We start from the raw sequence: 25,840 nt of genomic DNA, 5'->3' as shown, positions 1-25,840 counted from the left end.
ACCAAAAGCAGCCTTTCTATGCATGCTTCAGCTGTGTGTAATGATGAACAGTATGAGGAACGTGTATTAACCACTTCAATGCCGGGCACTTTCACCCCTTCCTGCCCAGGATAATTTTCAGTTCTCAGCGCTGTCGCACTTTGAAGGACAATTGTGCGGTCGTACAACACTGTACCCAAACTAAATTTTTATAAACTTTTCCCCCCACAAATAGAGCTTTCGTTTGGTGGCATTTGATCATCACTGTGTTTTTTATTCTTTGCTAAACAAATTAAAAAAGCCTGAAAGTTTTTCTTTGTTATAAAATTTGTTTTTCTCCTTCAATGACGGGCACTGATCACATGAGGAGCACAGGCTGGTCTGTGTAGTCCAATCCAATAGAAGAGCAATTGTAGCTCAAATTACTGAAAAGGTTAATGCTGGTTTCCAACATAAGGGTGCCAGAACATGTAGTGCAACACAGTTTGTTGTGTATGGGACTGTGTAAACGCAGACCGGTCAGGGTGCCCGTGCCGTCCTGTGTTCACAGCCAAAAGTGCCTACAAGCATCAGAGCTGGACCACAGAGTAATGCAAGATGGTGGCCTGGTCTGATAAGTTCAAGAATAGCTTGAGAAACACAATAACAAATTTTAGGTGTTGACTTGGTTACAAAATTCTCCAGATCTGAGTCCATTGAGCATCACAGGGGTGTCAAACTGGCGGCCCTCCAGCTGTTCCGAAACTACAAGTCCCATCATGCCTCTGCCTGTGAGAGTAATGCTTGTAACTGTTAGCCTTGCAATGCCTCGTGGGACTTGTAGTTTTGCAACAGCTGGAGGGCCGCCAGTTTGACACCCCTGATCTATAAGGATGTGCTGGAAAAACAAGTCCAATCCATGGAGGCCCAACTTCTCAACTTACAGGACCTAAAGTATCTGCTACTAACAGCTTAGTGCCAGATACCACAGCATATCCTTCAGAGGTCTAGTGGAGTTCATGCCAACGTGTTATAGTGAGTGGTCATAATGTGATGGCTAATCTGTGTACATTAAAAAAAAAAAAAAAAACTAAAAACTATAAATTTACCTGTCTTCTCCACTTCTCTGCTTTTGGCAGTTCATTACATTCAGAAGCAAGAAATGGCCTTCGTTCCTGGATGAGGAAAAAAAGTCATAAAGTCATATATTGTTTAGGAATGGACAAATCGCAGAAGGGAAACCTATACTGCTCCTCTGAATGGGACTACCAGAGCCATTGTTGCATTTTTTTGCACATATTTTAAAGTCTGATTTAAAGCCTGAAGATTATTAAAAAATTCCCAAAACAATATTTTCTAAAGATATAAAAATACAGGGAGCACTGAACATTCTCACCACCAATGTAGATTCAAATTATACAGCTCAAAACCTTTTCACAAACAAAAGCGTTACTAAATCTTCATTTTACTGACATCTTACCTTGACTTTGCCATCTTCAAGCTGGGCCTGGCGAAATCTCGCCAAGGCCGTCCTAAAAAAAAAAAAAAAAAAGAAGAAGGATCAATTATCAGTTGACAAAAAGGTCTATAGATATTCAATATTTCAGTAGTCCCTAAAGTCGACAACATGGGTTAGAACATGATAGCATCCCTAAAGGGGAACATGATCGTATTTTCCAATTTTGTGATGGCAGGCTGTTGTCGGAAAACCCGACCATTTGTATGCTCCATCGGACAATTGTTGTCAGATTTTCCGGCAACAAATGTTTGATACCATGCTTTAAAATTTTCCGGCAACATATGTGTCTTGGTGGATTTTTCGATCGTGTGTACACAATTTAGTCGGACAGAAATCCAAAGTACAAACACGCATGCTCAGAAGCAATGCTCACAATAACACATTAGCAGAAGTTGCCCAAAGGGTGGTGCTAAAGAGCTAAAAAATCACGTAGTTTTGCGTTTGTTGGCCAACAATTCTTTGCCGTTCGTATGCAATACAAGCTCACGGCCAATGCCCTTCGGACAAAAGTCCTACGCTTTGTCCGATGGAAATCCGATCGTGTGTATGAGGCTTTAGACTCACCAACAACTATGTAGTAAGAAAGACTACCTGACAAATGTATTCTACTTATGTCCTAACTGTATATTGAAAGCCCTTACATTTTACAGTTCTTGGCTAATCTCAAGGGGATTGTACAGACTGTCGTGTGTGTGGCCAGCTTAACTGTTTGCCGACCAGCCGCCACAGTTTTACGGCGGCAGGTCGGCTCTGCTGGGCGAGAGCACGTAGATCTAAGTAATTTCTCCCAGCAGCCAATAGGGGCGCGTGCCCGGCGGTCGCGATCACTGCCGGGCACCTGCGATCGCTCGTTACAGAGCGAGAACCGGTCCTGTCAGGGGAGAAATGCCTGACCGTCTGTTCATACAATGTATGAGAAGCGATTAGTCATTTCCCCTAGTGAGGCCACCCCCCCTACAGTTAGAACACACCCAAGGAACATACTTAACCCCTTACCCGCCCCCTAGCGTTAACCCCTTCCCTGCCAGTGGCATTTTTTGAGTAATCAATGCATTTTTATAGCACTGATCGCTATAAAAATGCCAATGGTCCCAAAAATGTGTCAAAAGTGTCCGAAGTGTCCGCCATAATGTCGCAGTACCGAAAAAAAAAAAATCGCTGATCGCCGCCATTACTAGTAAAAAAAAATATTAAATAAAAATGCCATAAAACTACCCCCTATTTGGTAAACGCTATAACTTTTGCGCAAACCAATCAATAAACGCTTATTGCGATTTTTTTTTACAAAAAAATATGTAGAAGAATATGTATTGGCTTAAACTGAGGAAAAAAAATGTTTTTTTAAATATTTTTGGGGGATATTTATTATGGTAAAAAGTAAAAAATGTTAATGTTTTTCAAAATTGTCGCTCTATTTTTGTTTATAGCGCAAAAAACAAAAAACGCAGAGGTGATCAAATACCACCAAAAGAAAACTCTATTTGTGGTAAGAAAAAGGACGCCAATTTTGTTTGGGAGCCACGTCGCACGACCGCGCAATTGTCAGTTAAAGCGACGCAGTGCCGAATTGCAAAAAGTGCTCTGGTCTTTGACCAGTAATATGGCCCGGGGCTTAAGTGGTTAAAGTGGAGTTCCAGCCTGTAAAAAAAAAAAAAACTATAGCTGCTAACTATTATTATAAGGACACTTACCTGTCCAAGGATCCCTAGACAGGTAAGATATGTCGGTACCCCAAGCTGATTCGTCCATTTGCCACCCGCCTTTAAGCTGCAATAGGCAGCGGTCAGGGCTGGTTATATGCAACAGCTACAAGGCACAAGGCATTGGTGCATTTGTTGGGAAAAATTAGGTTAAAACAGGTGTGGAGGCTTCACATCGCTTGCTGACTGCCTGTCCCGTTGCCTCTGGAGCACAAACCAAGCACGGCTCGAGCTTCAGAGGTGAGGGAGATTTAGATGTATGTCCAAATCTATCCTTATGCTCTGTACAAACACGATCGGTGTTCCCGTCGGAAAAAAGTTGGATGTTTTTTCCGACAGAATTCCTCTCAAGCCTGCCTTGCTCACACACGGTTACACAAAAGTTTGGTGGAATTTTGACTGCAAAGAACGTGGGGATGTAAAAGACTACGACAAGCCAAGAAAATTAAGTTCAATGCTTCTGAGCATGCGTCAAATTGTTTCCGAGCATGCATAGGAATTTTGCGCGTTGGGATTTGTACACACGATCGGAAATTCCGATCAGTTTTTTCCCTGACATGAAAGAAGAGAGCCTGCTCTATCTTTTTCCAGCAGTTTTCCTGTTGGAAAAAGTCTGATGAAGCATACACATGGTCGGGATTCCCAACCAAAAGCTCTCATCAGACTTTTTCCAACAAGAAAACTGATCGTGTTTACGGGGCATAAGAGGGCATAACTGATGTACTCAAAATAATCATCATTTAAGAAACGTAGTGTATATTAGAAATCGTTGACACTTACATAGCCTTCTCCGCATTACGAGCCTGTAAAAAAGGAAACAGAAAATAAGTTACAAAATTTTAGATATTATTTCAGTAAATTTGATTAAAGTGGTTGTTAAGCCTCTCTAGCCTGTATACACCATCAGCACTGCCTCCTATTGTAGTATCCCCCTCTGTGTGTAAATAAATGCTGCAAATACCTAATTTCACTGCCGAAAAGATTGTGATCACATGACTGGCCAGCTTTCTCCTTTCCTCCTCTGAGAGATGCAGCAGGCAGGGCTGACATTCCTGTGCTGATGTCAGTCTGGAGGGGAGGAGAACAGGAGCAGAGAGCTGGCTGGTCATGTGATCGCAATCTCGGCTTTTAAATTAGGTATTTACAGCATTTATATTTATAAATCATTCACAGGGGGGGACACTGCAATAGAAGGCAGTGCTGATTGTTTATATAGGTTAGTGTTCTGAGAGAAGCAGGAGGGGGAGGGGAGGCTTACACACAGAGAGGGGAGGGAACACAGGAGCAGAGGGGATAGCAGACTGCTGATGACAGAGCTATGTAAACTGACCACGGTGTCTGGTCTCAGCAGCATACACCGTGGTCAGTTTACAGAGGGGTGGGGAGAAACTGTCAGGATCAGACAGGTATTTTTTTTTTAGGCGTTACAGGGGGCCAAATGACACAGGACAAGCACTGGGTCATATAACATGCACTGGATCATATAACACAGCGGCACATTAGTACAATTGTTCTGACAGGACATCATATGACGTCCTCATCTTTTAAAGCTGCTAGGGGGCGCACGCACCCGCCGCGTTACTGGGAACAAGATCCGCGTGCCCGGCGGCCGCGATGGCCTCCGGGCATCCGCGATTGCCCAGTTACTGAGCAGGACCGTGGATCTCTGTGTGTAAACACAGAGATCCATGTCCTGTCAGGGAGAGGAGACCGATGAGGTGTCCCTCGTAGATAGGGACATAGATTGGTCACCTCCCCAGTCAGTCCCCTCCCCCTACAGTTAGAATCACTCACTAGGCTACACATTTAACCCCTTCCTCGCCCCCTAGTGTTAATCCCTTCCCTGCCAGTCACATTTATACAGTAATCAGTGCATATTTATAGCACTGTTCACTGTAAAAATGTGAATGGTCCCAAAAATGTGTCAAAAGTGTCTGATGTGTCCGCTATAATGTCGCAGTCCCAATAAAAATCACAGATCGCCGCCATTCCTAGTAAAAAAAATTAATAATAAAAAAAAAAATCATAATTACGTCCCCTATTTTGTAGGCACTATAACTTTTGCGCAAACCAGTCACTATACGCTTATTGCTATTTTTTTAAAATTGGATATTTATTATAGCAAAAAGTAAAAAATAGTGTTTTTTTTTATTTTTTTTTTGATCAAAAAGGTTTTTATTGCTCACACAACAGATAAACATAGTACAGATGACATTGTACATTTAAAATTGCAAAAGAGTATATCTTCAAGAATACAGTTCAACCATCAGATGCATTTTGTAAGTTCACTTATGCACGATCGTTTTGACAACAGACCCATCTGGGCACCGACCCTTCCACTCCACCCCCGCCCTCTCTCCCCATTCTCCCCCCTTCATTTGTCCGCCCATGTACGCAGGCCCGGGGCTCCGCAAATCAGTCCCTGTCTCTACATCCCCCCAAGTAACCGCTCTTGAACTAGTTCCACGGGGCTCAGCCCCGGCGTTGCGAGCCATGGGTCCCACAGTCTGAAAAATTTACCTGCATTGCCCCTGTGCTGGTAGATGTATTTCTCCATCAGTAAAGTCTTGCCCACATGTTGTACCCAGACCTTAACAGACGGGGGCTCCCTTGACTTCCAATGTATAAGGATAAGCTTTCTCGCCTGGAATAGAGCCCTGGCAAACGCCACTCTAGTGGTTTCTTCTGCTATCGCCCCTTCCAACACGCCCAAGAGGCAGCAAAGTGGGTCCAATGGGACACTAGTCTGAAATACCGAGTTCAGGGTCGCCAGAACCTCCGACCAGTACCTGTGGAGCTTTGGACACCGCCATAGCAAGTGGACCAAGTCTCCCTGGGTTGCCCTACATCGACCACACAGTGGGTCTGGGGCACAGCCCATTCTAAAGAGTTTGACAGGAGTGTAATGCACCCTGAGTAAGATGTAGAGCTGAGACACCCTTTGCGACACATTCAGCGAGCACGCGTTCACCGCCAGCAGGGCCTCTTCCCATACCTCCCCCTCAATCGGCCCCAAGTCTGTCTCCCATTGCTCTGGCACCTTCATAGGATGCCCCTCTAACAATGACGACAGGAGCATATTGTAGCATTGCGAAATCATGCCTTTGGTATCCTGCGCTTGAAACAACGTTCGGAAAACCGGAGTGGGGGACTGAACCCACTCAACCGCTGTCCCCTGCGCTCTCACTGCATGCTGTAGCTGTATGTAATAAAAGTGCATATTGTGCGACAGGTTAAATCTACTTTGTAGTTCACTGAAGGGAAGTAGGGCCCCCCCTCTAAAGATATGTTTGAGATGCGTGACCCCACAGGAGCTCCACCTGCGACCCTGCTCAAGCTTGGCCAGCTCCCCATAGGCGTCATTCCCCCAAATGGGACTGAACTCTGTGAACCCGGTTACTCCCTGGAGCTGTCTAGCCTTGTTCCATATCTTCTGGACAAGCGCATATGTGGGCATTCTCCTATTGGGTTTTTGAAATTTACACGCCTCCAGCCCCTCTGGTATCAAGGCTGCCCCCGATCCCCGCAGCATAAGTAGAGCCGCCGAGGCATCGGGTTGCACCCCCGCGGTTCCTATCAAATGTTGGAGTTGGGCTGCTAAGTAATATATCCAGGGATTTGGTAGTGCCAGCCCACCCCCCTCCTTCGGGCGCTGCAACTGCTCAAGTTTGATCCTAGGGGTTTTGGTGCCCCACAGCAGCTGCCTGAATAGAGAGTTGACCACTCTGAATACTTTCAGGGTGATCACCATAGGAGCATTGTGCAAGAAATACAGCAACTGGGGCATCAGTATCATTTTGATGAGATTAGTTTTGCCTGCCAGGGACATTTTTAGTTTGTTCCACACTTGAATTTTGTCTCTGAATTTGGATAACAGGGGGTATATATTTAATTTACAGAAGTCAGTAATCGTGGGGGATATCCAGACCCCCAGATATTTAAAAGATGACACTACGGGTACTGAGCACGCGGGGCCACCCCCCTGCGCGGGTGCCCCATCCAGGAACATCAGGGCTGACTTAGTCCAATTAATGGTAAGCCCCGAAAAGCGGCCAAAGTCAGTAACAATGGCCATGGTCTGTTGCAGAGATCCCTCCGTATCCTCCAAAAAGAGGAGCATGTCATCTGCGTATAACATGATTTTCTCATGTATGTCTCCATATCTGAACCCCCGAATCGCCTCGCAGCTCCTCACCAGGACCGCAAGGGGCTCGATGGCCAGAGCAAAGAGCAGGGGGGACAGGGGACAGCCCTGCCTAGTCCCCCTGCCCAGAGCAAAGGCATGGGACATCCTATCCGCCATACGTATGGCCGCCTGAGGTGTAGCATACAGAAGCCGGACCCATCCCTGGAACCTAGGGCCGAAGCCAAATTTGGTCAGTACCGCCCATAAATACCGCCAGCCGACACTGTCGAAGGCCTTATTGGCATCTAACGACAACAGTGCCCTACTGCCGACGGCCTCCGAGGGGGTCTGCATGTTCAGGTACAGCCGCCGGAGATTCGTCGCCGTGGATTTGCATGGCATGAATCCTGCCTGGTCTGGATGTATGATGGACAGAATAATTTTGTTCACGCGCATGGCCAGGACTTTTGCAAGTATTTTGACGTCGCTCTGTAGCAAAGAAATGGGTCTATACGATCCGGGATCCAAAGGATCCTTGCCCGCCTTTAGTAATAAGATAATATTCGCCCTTGTCATGGAAGGAGGCAGGGCCCCCGAGTCGAGCGAGGCGTTAAACACCTCGAGCAACCTAGGCAGCACCATCCCCCCATACTGAGTATACACCTCCATGGGTAGGCCGTCATCCCCCGGGGCCTTACACGTGGGAAACGAGGCCACCGCCTCCCCCAGCTCCTCCAGAGTCAACGGCTTCTCTAGCTCGGCCCTTGCCCCCTCTTTCAGGGCCGGGAGAGCTATCGCATCCATGTAGCGCTGCAACTCCTCGTCCGTGAAGTCATCCCTTGAGCTGTACAGTGACGAGTAGAAAGCCGCTAACTCGGTCAAGATTGATTCAGGTTCATTCACCAGCCTACCCTTTGTATCCCGAACTGCTCCTATGGCCGGGGACGCCTGTTGTGACCTCGCTATTCTGGCCAACAAGCGGCCTGTTTTTTCCCCTTCCTCATAGTAGGCCTGCTGGGTAAAGAATCGCTTTTTCTCCGCGGTGGAGGATCTCAGCCGGTCCAGGGCGTCCTGGGCCGACATCCACCCCTCCCTCGCGGATTCCGAGGGGTCAACAACATAGGTCAATTCTAACCGTCTCACCTGGTCCTCCACCTGCTCCATAAGAGCAGAGGAGTTGTGTTTTATGGACGCAATCTCCTCAATGAACGTTCCCCGCAGGCATGCTTTAAAGGCATCCCAGCCCAGGGCCCTCTCCGCCCCCTCCCAGTTGTCTCGGAAGTATTGTTCTATTCTGCGGGTAATATGGTCATGGGAGGTGAACAATTTTAGCCAGAAGGCGTTTAGTTTCCACGGTGCCTTGGGAAGAGAGGACACCGGGCGCGTGACCAGGTGGGCCACAAGTGGGGAGTGATCAGAGACCCCCCGTGGAAAATATTCCACCCTAGGGATCATATGAAGTACCTGCGGGGACCCGACACATAGATCGATGCGGGACAGTGAGCCGTGCGTTTTGGAGAAGCACGAGAACTGTTTGGTCGCAGGGTATCTAGCTCTCCAAATATCTAGCCACCCTACCTCTCCCATTAATCTGCTCAGGGCTGTCCCCCTACTCCCCTGGGGCATCCTAACCGGTGGGTGCCTATCCTCCCTCGGATCCATACATGCATTGAAGTCCCCCATAATCATCACGGGGACATCCGACTTATCACCCAGGTATGACAGCAGAAGCTGTAACACCTCTTTCGAGAAAGGGGGGGGAATATATACAAAAGCAATAACCATCGTTACCATAAATACTTTGCAATATAGAAAGACATATCTACCGAGCGGGTCAACCTGTGCGTCTATTTCCTGGTAGGCCAAGGAACCGTGTACCAGCACACTCACCCCCCTTGAATATGAGGTGTGAGTGGAGTGGTATGCCTTGCCCACCCAGGAAAATCCCAGGTACCCAACCGTGTCCTTGGTAAGGTGAGTTTCCTGCAACCCCACAATAGCAGGGAGAAATTTCTTCAGGCCCGCCCGTATCATAGACCGTTTCAGTGGATCATGTACCCCGCGCACATTCCAAGTCACTATCGGGGTGGTGGCCATAGCTGAGTCTGAAAATAGTTATCGTCCAGGGTATAAGGCCTCGAGGCCATTTCCGAAGAGCTAGGCCCCAGCCGGGGCCGGGTCTGGTCCATCAAGTAACCATGCATCATGTGGCATAAGTCTGTGAGCAGAGTATCAAAAATAACCAATAATAAAAAGGAGAAAAAACAATTAAACATACGTGTCCGCCTCTCGGCCCCGTCCGGGGCAGAGGTCGATATCCTGTTGCGTGGATCCAGCAGTCCCTGTGTGCCAACAGGGCACCAAAAAACTAGGGAAGACTCCCCCGGCCGGGGTTCGTCGCTGGTACCAAATAGCTCATACGTGTAGGCCCCCCCCTGTAGCATGGAGTCCAGAGGGGGTGCGATTCAGCTTCCGAAGCTCTTAGGTAACGCTATCAAAGTGAAATCAGGTAAAGTTCCGGCTTGCAGGTAACAACAAAACTGGTCTGCGGCGAACTTAGCGGCTATGTAGGGGTGTCCCTAGGGCCTCAGTCCCCCCTGTCCTCCTCGCGGCGTCTCCTCAAGTCCTGTTCGTTGTGGTCCAGCCACTGTGCGGCCTCCGCGGCAGATTCGAAAAACGTGGCTTGACCCCTCACCGTAATCCTCAGCTTGGCCGGGAACAGCATGGCGTAGTTAACTTGGATCCTTTGCAGGCGCTTTTTAACATCCACAAACTTGGCCCTCTTGCGTTGCACCTCAGCTGAGAAGTCGGGGTAGAACGACACTCTGGCACCGTTGTAGTGCACCGATCCCCTTTCCCTGGCCAGCCGCAGGATGGTTTCTTTGTCCCTATAATTTAGGAGCCTGGCTAGGACGGATCTGGGGGGGCCGCCAGGGGGAAGGGGTCTGGGAGGCGTTCGGTGCGCCCTCTCTACCGCGTACAGCGTGGAAAATGCCTCCTTGCCAAAAGTCTCCTGGAGCCACGTCTCAATGAACGTAGTGGGGTCCCTACCTTCCACCTTCTCGGGGAGACCCACTATGCGGACATTGTTCCTCCTCAGGCGGTTCTCAATGTCGTCTGTTTTTGCGGCGGCCTGTGCGGACTGCTGCAGTGCTGTCCTAGCATCCCTGGTGAGGGGTGGGAGCGCGTCCTCTACCTCGCTGATGCGTCCCTCCACAGCCGTGGTTCTCTCCCTAATTTTCTGGAGGTCATGGCGCATGAGAGATACTGTCTCAGTAAGCTCCCCAAACTGTGCCTTCAGGCCGTCCACAGAGGCTGTAACTGAAGTTGTGCACTTCTGCACCGCCCGGAGGATCTCACTAAGTGTGGGTTGTGGGGCATCATCCTGTAATTCCCCAAATATGTCCTGCATAGTGTCCGTGGAGCTCTCAAGTGGCAGCGTGTCATCCATAGCAGAGTCTCCATTGAGGCCCTGCACTCTCTGCGCCCACGTCGGCTGTGTATGCGCCGGGGAGCTGGTAGGGCCCTGCAGCCTTTGGGTGTAATATAGCATGTCCTTGGGGGGGTTCTTTCCCCTGGTGTTTGGCCGTTTTGGGCGCCTTACCTCCAGCCTCTGCCTGTCTTTCAGGCCCGCGCACTGCACGCTGCTGCTGAGAGGCCCCCGGCGCCATCTTGGATCTCCATGGCCGAGCCGACCGCGGCTCCTTTCTCGGGTTTGCGGGTCATTCGGATCCCCGCCGCTCGATCAGACACCCCCCGCCGAGGTCCGTGAAGTGCGCTGTCTCTTTTGGTCCGCTCGTTGGCGTCGGATGTTGCCGGTAACAGGATCGTAGCAGGATCAGTAGCGGGAGCTCCGTGAACTGCGACTGTTCACATGCCCGTCCAGGCCACGCCCCCGTTTTTTTTTATTTAAATTGACACTTTTTTTGTTTATAGCACAAAAAATAAAAACCGCACAGGTGATCAAATACCAACAAAAGAAAGCTCAATTAGTGGGGAAAAAAAGGACGTAAATTTTGTTTGGGTGCCACGTCGCACGACCGCGCAATTGTCAGTTAAAACGACGCAGTGCCGGAAGCTGAAATTTCGCCTAGGCAGGATATGTGCACAGTAAGCAAGTGGAGTAGGATCCATTTTTTTTTTTTTTATTGTGTTAATAAACGCTTTAAGTTTCTGGTATGAATATAAACATCCATGGAGGAGATGACAGGTAAAGCTGCTGCTGCGTAGTTGAATGGGCTCCTCATGTACTGAAACTGCTTACTCTCTAAATTGTTAAAGCGGTGGTTCACCCTAAAAACATGTATATACCATTCCATCCAGCATACTGCCGACATGTACAGTATGCTGTTTTTTTTTCCGCTGTACATACCGTTGTATAGCTAAGCACCCCCCCCTACTCCGCGCTTCCGGGTAGTGCCTCCTTTGGGAGTGGGCATTCCTATTCAGAGACTAAGTGATTAACGTGATGACAAAAGCTTCCCTCCGGCGCATAATGCGCGTCACCAGTTTCCGAAAGAAGCCGAACGTCGGTGCGCAGGCGCCATATATAGCCGACTCGCAGTTCGGCTTCTTTCGGAAACTGGTGTCACGCATTATGCGCCAGAGGGAAGTTCTGGCCATCACGTTAATCACTTAGTCTCTGAATAGGAACGCCCACTCCCGCGGGATCCACTACCCGGTGGCGAAAATAGCTGTACGGCGGTATGTACAGCGAAAAAAAAAAAAAAGCATACTGTACATGTCGGCAGTATGCTGGATGGAATGGTTTATACTTGTTTTTAGGGTGAACCTCCGCTTTAACTACACTCTGCGAGACTCCTACGTCCATGTCCTGTAATGAAGTAGGGGTCAAAGTGTGCAGCAGGGTAGAATGCTGAAGAGTCTGATGGAGGCTGCAGCACTGGAAGAGAGTGAAGGTTAGAGACAAAGACTGACAGAGAGGTGAGTATCCTACGGATTCTATTACAGAGGACCACCATTTGTAATTTTTAAGTAATTGTGCTGCTATCCTGAAATCTGCATTCAAACGTTTACCAACTCCTCTACAGGCGCTGATTTGGATTTTGACTTGTTTGCAGAGGAACACCGCCCAAAGAATATTCAGCAACCGACACACTTACAGGTGTGTCAGCTGTCTGCATCCCCTGTCATGCTCTGTGGTTCAATCTGCCAACCCCACATCCCTGCTGTGTCATGTCACCAGTGGATGAAACCACAGCAGGCAGAGGGGAATCTCACTCACTTCTGGGGCTATAGCTCAGCAACAGAGTGAAAATCCAACTTCGCACTTGATAATGAGCAAAGTATTAAAGAGGAGCACCAGGCTCAGAAAAAAATACAGTATTGCTAGCTGCTGACTAAATATTAGGACACTTATCTGTCGATGTATTCACCAGAGCCGATTTCTCAATCGGCTTTCGGGTGCTGCCGCCGCCATTTCTTATAATGGAAACCGGCAGCCGTTCTGCCGGTTCTCTACTCCACTCTAAGCTTTATGAATGGCCCGGCGCTGGGGGAAGCGAACCTCCTGGGTGACTTTGCTGTGGCGAGATCAGCCAGAAGTGGGAGCGAGTACCTGTCAAAACCAAGTACCCACTCCCCCCCGATAGGTGCCAAACGTGGCAGCGGGGGGGGGGGGGGGGGGTTAAGCAGAGCTTCCCTTTTGGGTGGAGCTCCGCTTTAAGTATCTTGTTTTGCAGGTAAGCTTCGTTAAATTCTTGACAGCCAAAAAAAACATATATATATTTTAAGTAGACAACTTAGTCATAGGAGTTATAATATGTCTCTTGAGAAAACTTTTTGCTGTAGTTCTGGATAAAGTGTGAAAGGGTTGGAAGACCCATCAGGTAGTTATTGCTGTGAAGATTCATTCTCTATATGTGCTGGTAATCATTGTAACGGAGACAGAAAGTGATGAGAAATCCAGCATTTTACAGCGGTCACTGGAACAGGAATCTTCCACTGGAAACACTTGCTATGAGGGGTTTCTACTCTCTTCCCGCCATGTCTCCAGAGCAGGAAGTGAGAGAACTTTCCTAAGAGGACATAGACAGCTGGGGCGGGAGGTGCGGTGGCGCTAAAGTTCCGCTATTTTTAGCTGCGCTTCACCACTGATTTTGCGGTGCTATTCGGCTGCTAGCGGGGTGGTTTTACCCCCTGCTAGAGGCTGAGAAAGGGTTAAAACCGCCCACAATGAGCCTTTGCAGAGGCGCATTGCTGGCGGTATAGCCGCGGTGTCCCATTGATTTCAATGGGCGGGAGCGGTATACACGCCGCTCCTTCACAGCTCCAAAGATGCGGCTAGCAGGACTTTTTGATGAGGGGACTAGCAGATTTAAAAACACTAACAAATTAAAGCAGATGTTCCACCCCAAAAATATATTAAAAGCCAGCAGCTACAAATACTGCAGCTGCTGACTTTTAATATTAGGACACTTGCCTGTCCTGGAGTCCAGCGCCGTCCGCAGCAGAGCACGAGCGATCGCTCATCACTCTGCTGCTCCCTCCTCCATCCACGCTGAGGGAACCAGAGTGTGAAGCGCTGCTTCACTGCCCGGTTCCCTACAGCGCATGCGCGAGTCGCGCCGCGCCCGCCGATTGGCTCCCGCTGTGTGCTGGGAGCCAAGTGTTCCCAGCACACAACGGGGGGGGGGCGACGGGATGTGACGCAATGCCCGTCTTTTGCCCGTGAATGCCGGGCCGGACGTGGGTGCAAATACCTGTCTTTAGACAGGTATCTGCACCCCCCTCCCCCCTGAAAGGTGTCAAATGTGACACCGGAGGAGGGGAGGGTTCCGATCAGCGGGACTTCACTTTAGGGTGGAGAACCGCTTTAAAGCCACACTCCAGCTTACACTTTATAGCAAGTTTTTTTTGCCTTTCAAATAAAGGTTTTACATAAATAAAGGCTGATCCTTGTAAGCACTCCTGTCAGTGGTGTTTCCCTCAACCCTCTTAAACGCTACACATGCAGGGCTGCTTGTTCTGCTAAAATACAACAGACTTACTGGCTGGATCACCAGGTGAAAATAAGGGAAAGCATGTAAAAAAAAAAGAAACAAATGCAGCCATCACAAGTAAGACTTGGTCAGCTGCAATATAAGTGCTTGTTTTGGGTTTATTATCACTTAAAAGCTGAGAAAGGATGCAAAGAGATCTGACAATGTATGATATACAACCACTAATCGTCATCAGTGTAGTGGGTGAGAGTCTCAGAGCAGAGCTTTGTACTATGACTGGAGGCTGCAGCACCTCGCCTGTAATCCGCTTCCAGTGTGTAGAAAGCAGTGTATGTGCGGCAGGTTAGTTCCCTGACACCCCGCACTCATTATAAAGTATTCTATGTCTCTGTATCTCACCATCTCCGGCAATGTGTCACTTCCCAGGCACCAACTAAAACACGAAGCTTGCCCCACCACTGGCCGGCGCACCGGAAATGACGTCAACAAAAGAAGCCTTGTCAGGAAGATCATTAAAGTTCCACGTGCGCCACCTGCTGATCACACGATGGTAGTGCAGTTGTCTATAGCAGTTCAACAGAAAAGAAAAGTTGCTTCTGCTGCATGTTATATACAATGAGTTTCCTTTCCTTCTTTTATTTCCATTTTTTAAATGCACAAAGCTAATGGGCTGTAAACTTGACAACCTCATATAACCTAATATAAATTGATATTACTATGACAGGCTGGGTTATTCTTTAACCACCTCAATACCGGGCCTATTCTGGCACGTCTCTCCTTCATGTAAAAATTATAATTTTTTTGCTAGAAAATTACTCAGAACCCCCAAACATTATATATATATATATATATATATATATATATATATATATATATATATATATATATTAGAAGACACCCTAGGGAATAAAGTGGCGGTCATTGCAACTTTTTATCTTGCACAGTATTTGCGCAATCATTTTTCAAACACCTTTTTTTGGGGGAAAAAAAAATGATTTCATGAATTAAAAAATAACAAAACAGTAGTAAAGTTAGCCCAATTTTTTTTTTGTATAATGTAAAAAATGATGTTACGCCGAATAAATAGATACCTAACTTGTCACGCTTTAAAATTGCGAACAGTCATGGAATGGCACCAAACTTCGGTACTTAGAAATCTCCATAGGCAAAGTTTTAATTTTTTTTTACAGGTTACCAGTTTAGATTTACAGAGGAGGTCTAGTGCTCACATGTGTGGTTTGAACGGCGTTTACATATGTGGGCGGGACTTATGTGTGTGTTCGCTTCTAAGCGCAAGCTACCGGGGACAGGGGCGTTTAAAAAAAAAAAATTATTTTACTTAATTTTTTTATTTTTACACCTTTTAAAAAAAAAAATTGATCACTTTTATTCCTATTACAAGGAATGTAAACATCGCTTGTAATAGGAATGGTGTGTGAGAGGTACTCTTTATGGAGAGATGTGGGGTCAATAAGACCCCGCATCTCTCCTCCAGGCTTAAAAGCATGAGATCGTGAAAAAAAAATCACAGATCTCATGCCGACAGCCGCAATTGCGGCTTTGTTTACTTCCAGGTACCCGGACATGGCCTCATAACGTCGCGCCCGGCCCTCCAACAGTCATAGAGATGACCGGTGACCATTTGGTCACCGGAAATCTCTATCCTCGTCATCCGGCGCCGGCCGATTCGTTCTCTGGGCCCCCGATGGCACGGGAGAGCCTGGAGAAGTACTGGATGGCGCCGGGAGGGGGGATGTCCACTCCTGTTGCCTATAAGAACGATCAAGCGGTGAAACTGCTGCTATGATCATTCTTATGGTGCGCAGAATCACCAGCTGAAAAGAAGCAGGCATCATTCAGATATCCCCCCTCAATACCAGGACGTCATATGACGGCATGCGGTATTGAGGTGGTTAAAATGGTAGTAAGCTCATTCTTTTTAATTTGTACCTACAGGTAAGCGTATTTTAAAGCTTACCTGCAGTGTTGCTCATCTTCCTTTAAAAAAGTAATTAGTTACAGTTACAAATTACTTGTCCGAAAAAGTAATTGAGTTAGTGACTCAGTTACTACATTGAAAAAATAATTAGTTACTCAGCAAAGTAACTGTGACTTTTTTGCCAGCAATACTATACAATATCATTCATCATCACACTCCACCTCCACATGCCCAGCAAATGCAATACTGTGTACAATTAATAATATCATCACACTCCACCTCCGCTCCACATGCCCAGGCCCAGCAAATGCAATACTGTGTACAATTAATATCATCACACTCCACCTGCCCAGCAATATTGTAAAATATCAGATTCAGTGTACAGTGTCACTACTCTACCTCCACAACATACCCAGCCCCAGCCCTAGACTAGGCCGCCCCCCCCCCCCCCCACTCCCAGACACTTCCAAGTTCCAATTCTCCCTCCAGTCCTCTACACATGCATGATTGATGCCGCTCCTCACCTGCGCAGGGCCACGGTCGGTGCACTGCTGCTGAGCTCTCAGCTGGCTGACTATCCGGACCGGTGGTGGAGCGGAGCCTCCGCGGGGGAGATGTCGGCGACTGTCGGCTGAGGTGAGGTGAGCCAGACTCACTTGTGACACACTGCAGGCGGGCGGGAGACTCCAGGCGCGTGCATGCGCCAGCGCCACCCATGATCACTTAGTTCCAAAGGATGGCAACGAGCGACGCTGCAAGCCTGAAGACACGTCGCTCGCTGCCATCCTTTGGAACTAAGTCTTCCACATATGCCTTGCATTTCTTTCTGCCGTTTTTACTTTGGCTAAATGTTAGTAGCCTGTGCTTTTATTATCTTAAATAAATGTTTGAGTCCAACTGAGAGCACTTAGATTTTTGATTCCTTTTTATGTTCGGGTCCGTGTGTACTGCTGACTTATGAGGATTTGAAGTACTACCCTGCTTCCTGGTCTCCCATGCTGAGATATCTGCTTAATTGACTGCTTGCTTCCTGGTCTCCCATGCTGAGATATCTGCTTATTTGACCATCTGGTAAAACAGTGGTCCATGTGTGGAGGTGAGAGTACCCATTCTTACTGGTGGAGGGATCACTTTAAGTTTGGTTTCATCGTCACCTGGTGAAGATTTTCTAAGATCTGGCATTTTGGATTTTTCACAAATTTTTGGACTTTATCACTATTTATTATATTGTACTTTACACATATATATATTCATCTGAATATATATTCTTATTGGTTTTGCGCTGCACTGTTTCCTTTTATATCTGGTGGCATTAGATAAGACAAGGGCATTGCAAGGACAGATTAGGAATAGATGGGGTATGGCAGCCAATGGTCAGGGATCTTCTTGGGTTCGTGGCCTGCTGGGAGAGCCTATTTATTTGGGTGAGGACAGGTGATCGGGGTACTGTACTACCTGAACGGCTGTCTTGGTGGACGTGTGTTGTGCTGCACCGTGCTGCTAGGCTGGAGCCTGAGGTCTATCTCAGGGACATCTGGCTGCTAGGCTGGCTAAGGACCTATCCAGAAGCAAGAGAGCAGTGCAGGGTTGGGATTGCGGCTTGCAGTCCAACCAGAAGTGACGGTTCTGCCGGTCGAATAACCTGTTATAGTCGGAGGTAGAGGGGAAGCTGTCGCCACTAAGGGACCATCCACCTTGTTACCAGGGACCATCGTGAGTAGCTGAAGCAAGTACCAGAGCAGTATTCTCACAACCGCGGACAGTGAAGAAATTTGAAACTTTGGCAGGTATCAAGTCAAGCACCAAGTCAGTGGAGGTTACGCTTGCAGAGCAGCCTTGTGTGCCAAGCCAGGGACCGAATAGGGACGCAGGGGTAATGCTTGAGGAAGATACTCAGTGAGAGGAATGGAAGAGCTCAGGAGATCCAGTGACAGTGGATCAGTGGGTCTAGGTGATAGACTGGAAGCTCATATGAGTCAGGATCGAAAGAGGAGATTGTGGAGGAAGTGAAAGAGTTCATTACAACCTTTGTTAGAAACTGTTCAAGATTGTCACCATAGGAGACAGTGTGTCTACATATGCAGACATGGCATCTGGCTGGGCGCCTTTCCCTGCATGGCTGTCTACCTATAGAAGTCTCAGAGTCTGCTAATTAACATTGCAACTACTAAAGGGTGTCCTGACCCTAACCCTCTCTCCCACAGTTCTGTTTAAGAGACAATAAATCTCTTTGCATTTAAGAAGTGTCTGGTGCCTATCAATCTACCTTACATTGCACCCACCATGCCCCATAAACCCACTCTACACAGAAGGATGTCAGCTGTCCCTAACTTTGAAGGTCACCATTAGGCCTTGAGAGGCCCGGGACTTGGCTACATAAAGGCAAAAGCTTTTTCTTTTTTTTTAAGTTTTCGATAGAATGGACTGGACCTGTCAGGTTTGTATTGCATATCTGTGCCCCTGTTAGTGAGATTCACCCTATTGGTCCTGTTTACCATTATCATCGAAAGTGAAGGTAAAAGAAAATCCTTTTTTGACTATGGCACAGGAAATTAGTGAAATTCTCCTCAATGGGACACAGATGGCAAAAATAAACCTGACATGATTTGGCTGCCAAATGAACGGGCCACTTTTGGTGGTATTTGATCACCTCTGCGGTTTTTATTTTTTGCGCTATAAACAAAATAATAGCGACAATGGCCCAGATTCAGGTAGATTTGCCCATTACTTACACCTGAGCCGCTCAGCTGAATTTCTCTGCGCTGGAGCAAATTTGCCAAATTGCCACCTGATTCAGGAATCGTTTGTTCATTTAATTTGCTCCTGTTTAAGGCAAAGCTGAGGGCGCAAGGCCGTGCAAGTCAAAGTGGGTGTGCCCCTATGTAAATGAGGAATTTTCGGCTCAGCAGAGGATTGCGCCGGGCGCGCGCATGCGCAGTTAGAGCGCTGCCGTCTGCGCATGCGTCAAACTGCGCCTAGCATAATTTCAGGGCAAATCCTGCTCAGCTGCTTGCACTGAGCAAATAAATAGGAGCAGACTTGCGCAGGTTCTTTGCTGAATTTCATCCTGCTTTTTCCTACCCCCCCTGAGCAAGGAAATTCAGCCCTTTTGCAAGACATGGCACCTCCCAAAGGGACCAAAAAAAGGAAGGCCAACTTTGTGGCTGCAGAGATGGACATCCTGATTGCTGCACTCCAGCAGCATAAGGAAGTCCTATATGGTGCCCAGCGGGCAAACACCACCATTGCCCAAAGGAGGGCTATATATGAAGCCATTGCCCTGGACATCAATGCCCTGGGTAATGAAGTGCGTACCTGGGATGACATCCAGAAAAAGCTCAACGACATGAGGCGCAGGGTCCGGGATAAGCTGGCCCTTATCAGGAAGCATACCGGTGGCACGGGAGGTGGGCCGCGATGTATGATCCGGCTCAATCAGGAGGAGCAGCTTATTGCACAAACGTTTGTGCAGGAGCAGGTGGAGGGACTTGAAGGGTTCGACTCCACTGTTGGGAACTTGGGGACTGGTAAGTTATTTTCCTTTCATATCTGCTGTGCATCATGGGAGGGGGTACAAGTGAACATATTTGTGGGTAGAAGTGAAGATGTAAGTATTATTTTCCTTTCATATCTGCTGTGCATCATGGGAGGGGGTACAAGTGAACATATTTGTGGGTAGAAGTAAAGATGTAAGTATTATTTTTCTTTCATATCTGCTGTGCATCATGGGAGGGGGTACAAGTGAACATGTGAGAAGTGTGTTGCACCAGCAAAATATTTCGTTTTGGTGTCATCCACAGGTGGTGATGATGATGATGAAGCTGGGCCGTCTTCGGCTGCGGCTCGACCCAGCCCATCCAGACCAGAGCCAGGGGTCCAGTCAGGCCCCATGGACATTCTGGCTATGCTGGTCCAGGAGGACATCATACCGGGGCCAAGTATGGAGGAGGAAGTGGTATTGGAGGAGGATACCTTTTTCCTTATCCAGGAGGACTCTGGCTCCCTCCAGGAGGAGACCACCATCCCTGACCAACCCACCACCCCCCCGCCCAGCACGTCATCCCCCTCCAGGGCAAGCCCCTCCAGGGCAAGCCCCTCCCTTGTGGACCCCTCCCCTTCTCCCTCTGTCCGTGGCCGAGCCTCTCCTCCCAGGAAGGCTCTCTCAAAAACGAGGCATATACCCTCCACCCTCCGTGACGGTCTGCTGGAGGAGCAGGCCCTACAGACCCGCCATATAGGGGCCATGGTGGGAGAGGTGCGTCGTCTGGCGGACAGCATGGCATCCACCTCCACCTCTATGCAGCATGCCCTCACCCTGCATGCGGACCGGGACAAACATGTCGCACAGAGCCTGGGGGAAATTAGTGGCAACTCTAAGGCCATAGTCACCTGCTTGGTGGCTCAGGAGACCACACCAGCTTTGTTAAGCAGGATGACAGCTGCGGTGGAGGCCAATACCGCTGCTGTGCAGGCCAACACCGCTGCAGTGCAGGAGGAGGCGAGAGTTACCCGCCGGCATCAGCGAGATACCACCACCCGCCAAATGAGGATGTTGGCCCAGACCAACACAATCCTCGCCCGCCTGGCCAACGCCATGAAGGGCATGCAGCCACCACCTGCACGGAGTGTGGAAGTAGGGGTTGATGCTCCTCCCCCCCCTCCTCCCCCCCCCTCCATCCCCACCCCATGCCTCCTCTGCACCACGGAGATTGAGGAGCCGGAGCCGGGGCACCCTTGGCCCAAAGAAAAAAACCAAAAAATAATTTTATGTCTACATTTTTTTTCCCCACAGAATATGATTTTTTTATTATTTTTATATATGCTCAGGATATGAGTTTATATTTTTTTTATATGCTCAGGATATGAGTTTTTATATTTATTTGTAGTCCCTACACACGGTGAGGAGTGTATACTACAGTGTGACTGGTGTGTGAATGGGGGGGGTGGCACTCCTGCTGGAAAAGGGGTGTCACCCTCTGCCATGTGAAAGGTGTATGAATGGACAGCAACATAATTGGAGCCTTGACACGGCGTTGCTGCTCCCTAATACCATGGGGTATTGTTGGGTCTAATCCAATTTGGGGTGCATGTGTCGTGTGTGTGCTAGGGACTACAGTGGTGTACATACATGCATTATACTTGTGACAAGATCATGGTGTGTTTAATGTGCAAAGAGACGTTCCACAAGACCATTCCGGATTGCTCTTCCCTCAGAAGATCCGGTAGTGTTTCTTGGGGGGGGGGGGGTTGCGTGGTTCGGGGGTAAGGTCAGTGCGTAGCTCAATGTGCATGCCCCTTCTTTGAGCTAAATTGTGGAGAATACTACATGCCCCTACGATTTGGCATACAAAGTTGGGTGAATACAATAGGGTCCCCCCTGATTTATCCAGACATCTGAATCGAGATTTAAGGATGCCAAATGTGCGCTCCACCACCGCACGGGTACGTGCATGGGCTTCGTTAAATCTTTCCTCTCCTGGTGTTTGAGGGTTACGAAATGGGGTCATCATGTGACGTCCCTGGGCATATGCAGAGTCACCTGGAAGGGAAAAGACAGGAGAATGTTAGTCGTGCATGTGCCCCTTGTGATGTCTGCATCATGGGGGGGGGGCAGTCATACCTGACACCCATGTCACTCACCAATCAGCCAGCTGTCTCCATACATGTTCTGGTCAAACTCGGTTGGGATGGGGCTGTGTCGGTAAATAAAACTGTCATGGCTTGACCCTGGGTGTTTGGCACGGACATGCCATATGAGGCCATGTGCATCCACAATCATCTGCACATTTATCGAATGCCAATGTTTCCTGTTGCAGTAGATATGCTCGAGGAGCCGGGGGGGGGGGCGTAGTGCCACATGGGTACAATCTATTGCACCCACAGTGCGTGGAAATCTGGCTAATGCATAAAAATCACTGATTGCCTTCTGCCGCAGGTCAGCCGTGGTTGGTTTGATAAATTGTGTGCCCATTCGTCTGAGTATTGCAGGGATCACTTGGTGCACACACCTGCTCATGTTGGATTGGGACATCCCCGCCACCATTCCACCTGTGCGCTGAAATGAGCCACTTGCCAAAAAATGAAGGGTTGCCACTACCTTCACCAGTCGCTGCACTGCCTGTCCCCGATGGGTCGGGCTGCTGATGTCATCCTGCAGGATTGTTACCAACTCAAGGATGACCTCAGGGCTAAAGCGAAACATGCGATACACCTCAGTATCAGTCATCTGAAAAAGGTTGTAGCGCCCTCTGTAAATCCTCTCCCGTGCCCTCCTACGAGTCGGCTCAGTCAATAGAATATCAAGAACCATAGCTGCCCCTGGCATGTTGGTGCACAGATGTGAGGTCCCGAAAATGTGGGTGCTCTGCTTGTTCAGCTCGTCTGTCTAGGTGCTGCTGAAGTTGCGCGCTCCTTCAGATGACATTTGGCCATCTTTTGCTAACTTGCCCCTGCTTTTAACAGGAGCAAGTTTGCCCAGGGAAAAAAGCTTGCGCGCTTCCAGCGCAAGATGCGCATCACACGCGCATGTTGCTGAATCATCGGCAGTACCTAATTTGCATATTCGCTGAGGGAATTCCATGAAGGCGCAACTTACACCCCGCGCAAAATTGCGCGAAAATTGCGCCGGAGCAGCTAGGCTGCGTGCGCGGGAAAATGGCCGCATTTCTGGCTTAACTGGTTTACAGAATCAGCGGCAAATTTGCATGGGAGCAAATCAGTACTTGCGCGGCGCAAATCACACTTGCTCCCGCGCAAGTCGTACCTGAATCTGGGCCCATGTTGAAAAAAACCCCAATATTCAATATTTTTTACTATTTGCTATAATAAATATTCCCCAAAAATATATAAAAAAAAAGTATTTTCCTCAGTTTAGGCCGATACGTATTCTTCTACATATTTTTGATAAAAAAATCGCAATAAGCGTTTATTGATTTGTTTGAGAAAAAGTTATAGCATCTACAAAATAGGGGGTCATTTTATGGCATTTTTATAATTTTTTTTACTAGTAATGGCTGCGATCTGCGATTTTTATGGTGACACATCAGACACGTTTGACGCTATTTTGGGACCATTGTCATTTATACAGCGATCAGTGCTATAAAAATGCACTGATTACTGTGTAAATGACACTGGCAGGGAAGGGGTTAACCACTAGGGGGCAAGGGGATTAGATGAGGTGACATCACTGCGCGTCCTCTGCACCTCATTTAGTCAGAGAATGCCTTATATTTACTGAAAAAATACAAGGCAATCTATGATTGGTGGGGGTGCCAGATAGCCCCCTGATGGTTAGTGTGCACATTTGCTCACAAAGAACCCCAAGATTGTGGCTATAACTGTAGTAGCACCGACTACCAGACTGACCTTCTTTAGTGCCCATGAGGTATGGCATATGCACACCTGCATTGTGCCAAGATGAACCCGTGTAAGTGTGCAATACAGAGCATTTCTGGAGTTAAGATTTAACTGATTATTTTTTACATTTCAATTCTCCATGGTCCTTAAAAACTGGGGGGTGCAGAAAGGATGCATCTTTTACCTGCATACAGGCCCGTCACTACAGGACAGGCAAAACAAACAATTGCTTGGGGCCCCGAGCTGGCCTGGGGCCCCCAACTTCCCCTTCCCAGGCTGTAGCGTGGCCAAGCTCCTCTTCCTTCCTCCTGTCTGTTCCCGGCCGGACTGACAGGAAGTGCACACTGAGTGCTCACTTGCTTTCAGTCCGGCCAGGAACACAGGAAACTGAATCTCCTGTGCCGTGCGGTACCCGGCCCGGGCACTATCTGATTGGGAACTGGGGACCCATAATGATAGAACACCGGACTGACAGGAGGAAGAGGAGCTCGGCCACACTACAGCGGCAGCCTACAGGGAAGAAGAGGATTCGAGAATAGAAAAACATAGGGACTAGGGAGGGGGGAGGGAGTAAGAACATGGGTGTAAAAAATTAGTGTAGCGCTAACGTAGGCTTTGCGTGCGGGTGGGAGGTGGCTTGGGGGCCCCCATTTTGCTTGGGGCCCCCAAATTCATTCAAACGGTCCTGCCTGCATATTTTGAGCTAAAGAGGGTCCCTCTTTATCCTCTCAGAAAATTGGGAGGTATGTACAGTATAAACTGAAAGTGTATAATACTGTAATGCAGGCCGTGACAGGCTGAGTGATTTGAGGATGTAACAATTGTTGATGCGGGATGTCATGGTGCCCATACACATTACAATTGAACTGGACAAAAAATGAAATCATTTGGTGTTTTTAGGCAAAAAAAAACCCTTTAATGCTGAACACTGACACCATCTGCTGTACCATATTTATTATTTTGCAGTGCAAAAATTAAATTCAAGCCATCAGAGATAGCAACATATGTTTTATCCTTCAAGTGATATCTACCTTGAATGGTCAGTTTTTAAATGATGACCAATCAACCCTAAAAATACACTTTTGATTGCACAACACATGGTTTAAGCATATGTGAGTATATTTTTCACAACATTGTTTTATTTCATTGGATATCTGATTGAAATAAACTAAAAACTGATCACCCTTGCATGCTAAAACATTGATTGATTAAATTGAACTTTGATGTGATTGATTCATAGATTGATTCAAATCAGTCTACAACATAAACTTTCTGATACACTGTATGCATTGCTTTATTAAAAGGTAAAACATTGCTTCCAATACCTTTAGGAACAAAGTTCTGTCTCTCTTATCTCCTTAGTTGTTAATCATTTTTCTGATGATTTACGGGCCTCCATAACTAATGTACTGTTTAACTAGCATAGAGTTATGCATTATAGTTATAGTATAACCTTCTGTGATTTGTTCATCTTCAGGAGCTCGTATAAAGTAAGTGTAGTGGAGATAAACGTATCATTGGGTCAAACTGATCGGGGAGTCTATCTACCTATATACTATGGTCTAAAGGGGATTTAGTATATTATTTCTCACTGCAAAAATCCAGATGGAAAAGGTTTAGTATAAAAGCATATACAGGACAAGTATCTTACCTCCCAACCATCCTATATTCCATGGGACTGTCCTGGGCTTTCAACAAAATCCTGACATCCCGGGGTCCAGACTGAGTTTTCTTTAGGGGGTAAGAAGATTTGGTCTGGGATGGGGGATTGGGGGAAGAAGGATTTGTACCAAAAGGGGTATTCGGTGAATTTTGCACTCTCCTGACCCCCACACTGTGCGTTAACACCCCAGACTCCTGCACTCTTTTTTGTACTTCTGAACCCTAGTATGCATTACACGCTGCTGAGTTCTCCTTTCTGACCAGTAAGTACACCTGACCCCCGCAGCACTGTGTGTTACATACTCCTGACCCTTGAACTCTTTGCATTGCACGCCATGGACCCCTGAACTCTGCATGTATTCCCAAACCTGACACTGACTAGAACACTGGCATGTACCTTGGTTGGAAACCAAGCTGATGAGAGGGCTTCCTTGTGGCTCTGGTCTGAACACCCTTCAGTGTCCTGGTAAAGACTGAAAAGTTGTGGAGACCTCTCTTGTACCTCCTGCCCAACACTCCTGAAATTGGAGACAGAGAGTGTAAGGGCAAAGTATGGCATGAGTGCCGTAATAGCGGGTTGGCGATGTCCACTCCGTAGATGGGTAGAGCTAATAGTTG

General features: G+C 47.8%; 1 protein-coding gene across 1 annotated transcript in view; it reads right to left on the bottom strand.

Annotated features, from left to right (window-relative positions):
• The window catches only part of ISY1 (ISY1 splicing factor homolog), a 28,064-nt gene extending 13,260 nt beyond the window's left edge, over nucleotides 1-14,804 (bottom strand). The window contains exons 1-4 of the mRNA XM_040359350.1: nucleotides 14,665-14,804; nucleotides 3,958-3,980; nucleotides 1,439-1,490; nucleotides 1,068-1,133 (exon numbers count right to left, since the gene is read on the bottom strand). Coding sequence (XP_040215284.1) covers nucleotides 1,068-1,133; nucleotides 1,439-1,490; nucleotides 3,958-3,980; nucleotides 14,665-14,778 — 255 coding nt within the window. The 5' untranslated portion in view covers nucleotides 14,779-14,804. The remainder of the gene's footprint in view (nucleotides 1-1,067; nucleotides 1,134-1,438; nucleotides 1,491-3,957; nucleotides 3,981-14,664) is intronic.
• Nucleotides 14,805-25,840: the final 11,036 nt, after the last annotated feature.

Source organism: Rana temporaria, chromosome 7, assembly GCF_905171775.1.
Source record: "Rana temporaria chromosome 7, aRanTem1.1, whole genome shotgun sequence".
Lineage (NCBI taxonomy): Eukaryota > Metazoa > Chordata > Amphibia > Anura > Ranidae > Rana > Rana temporaria.
Note: the sequence above shows the minus strand (reverse complement) of the source record. Positions and strands in the feature narration are given on the sequence as shown.